Source organism: Formica exsecta, unplaced genomic scaffold, assembly GCF_003651465.1.
Source record: "Formica exsecta isolate Colony F162 unplaced genomic scaffold, ASM365146v1 scaffold26, whole genome shotgun sequence".
NCBI classification, from domain to species: Eukaryota; Metazoa; Arthropoda; class Insecta; order Hymenoptera; family Formicidae; genus Formica; species Formica exsecta.
The window spans coordinates 349,018-355,379 of record NW_021849866.1 but is presented as its reverse complement, the minus strand read 5'-3'; the positions used below and the strand labels follow the sequence as shown (position 1 = coordinate 355,379).

Here is a 6,362-nt window from a genome sequence, read left to right as displayed (position 1 = left end):
GCTCTTCCGGACGCTCCGCTCGTCTGGGTATCGCGACCAGATGGCACGTTGACGAAGATGCTCAAATGTCGTCACTGTCCCTATGTCTCATCGCGTCGTGCGGAGGTACGCGACCATGAAACGATGCACGTAGATACACCGGCTCAGGGTCCCTTGATTGCCTGCACGGATTGTAGCTTCACCTGCGCGCGTCGGGAAATTATGATCGCGCATACGGAGATGCACGCGGGATCTCTGGGCACCGTTCACTGCCTAGTCGACGAGACACGGCCCGATTCTCAACAGGCGAGTGACCTAGCCACTCTACTCGGCATGACGCACACCCCAGTATTGGGCACCGAACCTGATTTGCACGACTCTCGTTTGGTACATTGTTGCGGCAAATGCCCGGCGCGATTCCTATGCGAGAAGGAATTGCGCATCCATCTGCGCTATCATACCACAGAGCTAGCGCATTCGTGCCAATGGTGCTCGTATGCGGCACGCCAGTCGACGCATCTGTTGGCTCATCAAAAAGCGCATTCGAGCGAGTATCAAGAGCGCACCAAGTATTTGTTATCTCTATATGGGCATTCACAGCGTTACCCACCGCCCGCGACGGCATGCGTCGAGGCGGGCAATCAGGAGAGCAATAACAGTGGCGTGCCCAATGTTGCGTGGATCGTCGTCGAAATCAATGAGAACGCGAACAGCAGCGCCGTGTCGGCCGTTCAAAGGACTGGAGGGAATCAGGTGTTCACGTGTGCTAAATGCCCAGCGCGCTATTTCAGGCTGGATGCTTTGGAGTATCACATGACTTTACACGGTTCGAACAATCGGTTTAAGTGCAACGATTGCGACTATTCATCAAAAACGGCACAGAATCTGGTCAAGCATCAGGTGGTACACCGACGACATAATGAAGTCGGCGGCGAAACGATTGCAACGACGCCACCGACCACCGGTGCAGCTACCTCCTCCGCTTCAGTTTCAGCCCCCGTTCTGTCCGTACAACCGCCACCGGATCCGCAATTCGGTATCTTCATGCGCGGTAATCCCAACTTTGTTTACCAGGGTTACTTGCGGAACGGCCGTTTAAAGGAAAAGCGCTACAAGTGCCACAAGTGTCCGTCCGCTTTCGAGAAGCGCGAGCAGTACAGGGTCCATCTAACGCTACACGGTGCTAAGCAACGTTATCGCTGCGACACATGTGACTACTCTGTCAAATATTATGCGAATTTTATACAGCATCTGAAAAAGCATCAGGCAAACGCGGAAGCGCAAGCGTCGCGCAGACAGTTCGAGGATGATCATATTTCAGTGGACAGCGACAGCATCACCGATGTAGCTACGGCATCGACTTCATCACGTAAATCCTCACGATCATCCGTCGCCGTTGGGTCTTCCGGTAACAATGTGACAAACACGTTGCAACCCTCCAATCAGGATAAGCAGAGCCTGTTGCTGATGCAAAAGAAGGGTATCATTTCTGCGACGGGTGAGCCCGATGCAGAAACGATCCGTTGCCTCAGCTGTCCGTTCTCCAGTACCGATAAGGATGTGATGGACGCGCACAAGCGTCGTCACGGCATCGAGCGTATGACTCCGCCATGTCCGCATTGCGATTATATTCCGCGAAAAGACGAGAATATCGGTGAACACATCAAACTGCACTTTACGAGATTATATAAACCCGAGTCGTATCTTATTGTCGAGTTGCTGACACTGATGATGGAAAAGGTACCCAAAATAAACAATAAAGAGGAGGAGAAGGGAAGACAGCGGGTGAAAGAGCTCCTGTTCAAGGAATGCGCCGACGGCAGATTTCTGCCGCTTACCGAACCGCACTCTCTGTCTCTAGGTACCTCAACCGTAAACAAAAAGAGGGTCATTGTGGATCCGAACACAGGCGAAACTAAGAATAATCTTGCCACATAAATGGAACATTTTTACTCAACGGTTATGATCGCGGACATTTGTGTCCATGGCATATTTGCACGCATTTTTCTATATAAGAGACGGGTCCGAAATAGATGATATAGAACTTCGCGAACAATTATAAGTTAGTGCGCATTATAAAAATCGACGATTTTGTTTTCGAGATAGTTGATGATAAAAGTCAGAATTTATCAGAGCGATAAATTAATTTTGAAACCAAATTTCTATGAATACATATATATATATATAGATTTGTTATATCATGTAATAAAATATTAATTTTTCGGCCATGTTTTAGAGATGCCACGCATTAATCATTTATATTGTTACAATTTCTTACATTCATTGTTGACATATTGTTCAGTAACTTTAAGCGATAATGAATGTATGCGAGTATACTCTATATGCAAACTTAATAGTGTTTTATGCCATATTTTGTTAATTCTATGACCACCATTACTGTAAATATTTATTTGAAACTGCCGGTCTTGTACAATACATAATCATGTACGATAATAAATGCTCACACTGTATATATATATTCTATATATATACACGCGTGTTTTTATGTTTAGATATATAATACATATCTAAATATATAAAGCTATAAATACAATCCGCATAATTAGAACTATCCGGAAAAAATCGAATTTATCTAAATCTGCAGATTTTTAATTCTAATCTGAAATTATTAATTTACTAGATAAAAGTAAAATAATTGCAATGCAAATGTCAGGCTTGATTGACATGTACATTGAAATAGAAATATTTTATGTCATGTTTTTTGCATCATTTATAGAATAATTTACAGAAATGTGTATATAATCAATACTAGAATTGTCGCGATAATTTTTGTTAGAAAATGATACTTTTATTGTAGGATTTATATATATGTATATATATGTATATATATATATATATATAGTATATCTAGACCGAGTGTTGAGGAGTGGGAGCCGAGGTGCACGTAGAAAAGGACATACTCTGTTTCGTGCCCCTTGCGTTCTCTCTCGCTCGCACGTAGCATGACGAAAGAGAGCGCTATGCTATGTGCGAGCGAGAGAGAACGCAAGGGGCACGAAACAGAGTATGTCCTTTTCTACGTGCATCTTTACCCCCACTCCTTAAATAAAGGCAAACGCTCGGTCTAGATATACTATGTCTATGGATGTAACAAATCTATCGTCTTATCATTTCTGACTATTTGCTTTTGATGTCACAGTTCAACTTGTGTCATCTTCATTTTCACCAGGTGCAAATGTGAAAAGTGCAAAACAGCAGCTAAGAAAAATGAATCTTTTACATATTTACTATATTTGTGATTTAACGAATTTCGGTTTGCGATTCTGAAAATGAAAAGATAAAGAAAGCAACAGTGTTATTGATATTAACATTGATAAAATAACGTTTTTTCGTTTACGTTTACAACATTAAACACTGCATCATATTATCAAAAATTAAAAATAACAGCCTTGTTTTTCCATAGCAGCACGTTTGCTATTCATTTTTTCTCTTTCCAAGCTTCAACATATACACCTATTTTATTTTAAATGCAGAAAGAGGATAATATAGTGCAGCTGTAAAAGATGCATTTCGTTTGATTCTAGGAAAGTTTCGAATCGTTTGATTGGTCAGAACGATAGGGAGAAAGATTTCTTTGCTCTGATTGGACAATTTAATGCTACTCAACCCCACGAGTAGGATTTCCGAACGCATTCTTTAATAGCAGATTGCAGGTGACATGTGTCTATCTGTGTTTTTTTACTTCGTGCTTCTTCATTGATGCAAAAGGAACTTGTTGACATACTGACATAGAGGTTAACGAAACAAAGTGCGAAGTTCTCTAAAATAATTTCAATTTACGTAATGCAAAAAAAATGCGAATAGAGAGAGATTATTTAAACCAATTATTAAAATATTTCGTTATTTACCTAACAAGGATACGATAAAATTCGATTTGAGATGCAAACTACCAACGAAGAAATAGATGAAACCGGCAAGCTGCGATCAAATGACAATAATACGGTTGAAAATGTCCGAGTAGAATTGAGAGAAGCTACTTTGACAAAGAGAAAGCAGAATCGTACGTCCGCGTGGAGTAAGAATCGCAAAAACTTGGGGGAATGTCCAGGGAATGAACTGTTTTCGATCGAGTATGTTATTGAGAGAGTAAAGCTTCTTAAGAAGAAAAGAATAACTCTTGAAGATTATAGATATTTGCCTAATGCTCTTATCCAGGTATAGTTTTCACAAAATTGATCTTTTTTCATTTATTTGATATTTTGCATATATAAATTTACTTATTATATTCTATACAACTATAATATATCACAAGAGACAACGTAAATAGTAAACTATAATAATATTATTTAATTTCTTGTATTTATTAGTCGGAAGAAAATATTTATGCATTTTTAAGAGTAGATCAAAGTTTATCAGGCTTGATACGTGATCTGTCTGGCAACAATTCAACTTTACAATTATATGCAGCCAATTGCTGCTGTAATATTGCTCTTGGAAATACAAAAGCATGTACAGCATTGGGAAAAGCAATTATTCCATATCTACTTATCGAACTAGAAAGCTTAAATTATATATTGCTGGTAAGTTTATGTAACTAACATTAAATAAAAAAGTAAAATGTCAGTTAGTCTATTCAACTCGATTTTGTTACTTGTCAAACTTGTATAGAAGCTTTAAAAAGTGCATAAATTTATCTTCTTTTTTTAGGATGTATGCATTTGGACAATTGGTAATTTAGTTGCAGGAAGCAATGTAGCTTTTTCGATTTTACATGCACAGCATTGTTTGAAATATTTAATTTTATTGTTATCCAATTGTGATGATTCAATACTTCCATCTGTAATATATGCACTTTTACATTATGTACACATGGGTTTTTATGAGATATCGTAAGTATCATTCATTTTTATGCATTGAAATATACAAGTAGTTAAGCTTACAAGGAAATATTTAATATAGCTTTAATATTTACAGAAAAAGTGATATGGCACAGCTTGTTCAAGTTATTATAAAGCGAAATTTCTTATACGAGAATCCAAATTTTATTTGGTTGTTAGCATTGTTATCCTCTTCAACAATATGCACGACATATTTGCACTCTATTTTGCCACAAATTGTTGATCATCTTTATCTATTATTTTTTGGCTCAGATGAAATAGCTCATGTCAACGAGGTTTGCCATTTCTCTCTCTTTCTCTTTCGTCTATATATAATAAAACTATAAAATTAAAAATAGATTCACAAAATTTTGCTTTTTTTTAGATTACAGCATCTATACGTATACTAGGTAACACATTGTATAATTCTTGCGAAGATAAAACAGATATTCTTCTGAGGAACTCGAAATACTCACATGAGAACCTGTGTCTTTTATTGAATAAATTATTATCACATCAATATATGCATATTAGAAGGGAAACCTTATGGTTAATAGGTAACTGTGCTGATTTAAATAAAAAAATGTAAAGAGAATATAAATGAGATATAATCTAATTTGTATTGTAATAAATTGCAGGAAATTTGTACAATCACAGATCACCTAGTGTTGGTAAAAATATAAGAGATCTCATAGCCTTTTTACCAGCACTGAATCAGGCTTTTCCCTCAGTTGCTAATTGTGCATAAGTGAATGTTAAAAGGATGTCTTCTTTTTTCGGAAAGGTACATTATACAATACTTTAAAGAATGATTTCTAAAGTATGCAATGCAAACATAGAAAAATATATTTACACTTTGATTATATAATTATATAATTTTATTATAATAAAGAAGACAGCTCCACAGAGATTATACTTATAAGATATAAACGCGTTAATTTATAAAATATGTAACTGTTCTATATTGTGTTCACACATACCTATAATGGTTACGATATTTACATATAAAATATATGTGAATGTGGCGGATTTTCAAGAAACTGCGTATTTGAACGAATGTTGTCTTACTATATTCTCTTCGCGACGACATGTAGGAAATCTGGATGTTGATTTCTTCGATGTCGGTTGATGAATTTCAAAGCCGATCGCTCAATCGTCGCGTGCTTTTTGTCGATATAATAACATCGCGAAAACGTGCATTTACTATACAGTTTATACGGTACTTAAGTAGAACTTTTTTCCTCGGAGGATTTTACGACGCCAAAGTGCATTTTTTTATATCCAAGTGTCGATAGTTTTATTTACTTTCTATTGGAAAACTCTTCTTACCTACATTTTTGCAAATATTTTGTGTATTTCTTGTAAAGATATATATACAGATATAGTACACAGGACTACGCGCTTATTTCTTTGAGTTGTGGTCGGCATTTCTCTTCTTTCTATTTTTAAATTTCGCATTTCCATTATGCGAATTATGTATGTATATTATTATAAATTGTTATATACATTTAGAGGATAAACAATTCAGTTATATATATATATATA

General features: G+C 36.9%; 2 protein-coding genes across 10 annotated transcripts in view; both read left to right on the top strand.

The window, feature by feature from the left end:
* The window catches only part of LOC115236845 (zinc finger protein 91-like), an 11,395-nt gene extending 8,939 nt beyond the window's left edge, over nucleotides 1–2,456 (top strand). For all 9 annotated transcript variants that reach the window (XM_029809541.1, XM_029809543.1, XM_029809542.1 and 6 more), the window contains one exon: nucleotides 1–2,456. In XM_029809541.1, the coding sequence (XP_029665401.1) occupies nucleotides 1–1,917 (1,917 nt within the window). In that variant the 3' untranslated portion in view covers nucleotides 1,918–2,456.
* A 1,076-nt stretch (nucleotides 2,457–3,532) lies between these two features.
* Nucleotides 3,533–5,853, top strand: LOC115236803. Its single transcript, XM_029809495.1, has 7 exons — nucleotides 3,533–3,748; nucleotides 3,857–4,155; nucleotides 4,308–4,520; nucleotides 4,648–4,829; nucleotides 4,915–5,113; nucleotides 5,203–5,374; nucleotides 5,456–5,853. Exons 2-7 carry the CDS (start codon nucleotides 3,880–3,882, stop codon nucleotides 5,563–5,565), a joined length of 1,152 nt encoding a protein of 383 aa, XP_029665355.1. The 5' UTR covers nucleotides 3,533–3,748; nucleotides 3,857–3,879; the 3' UTR covers nucleotides 5,566–5,853.
* The last annotated feature ends 509 nt before the right edge of the window (nucleotides 5,854–6,362 follow it).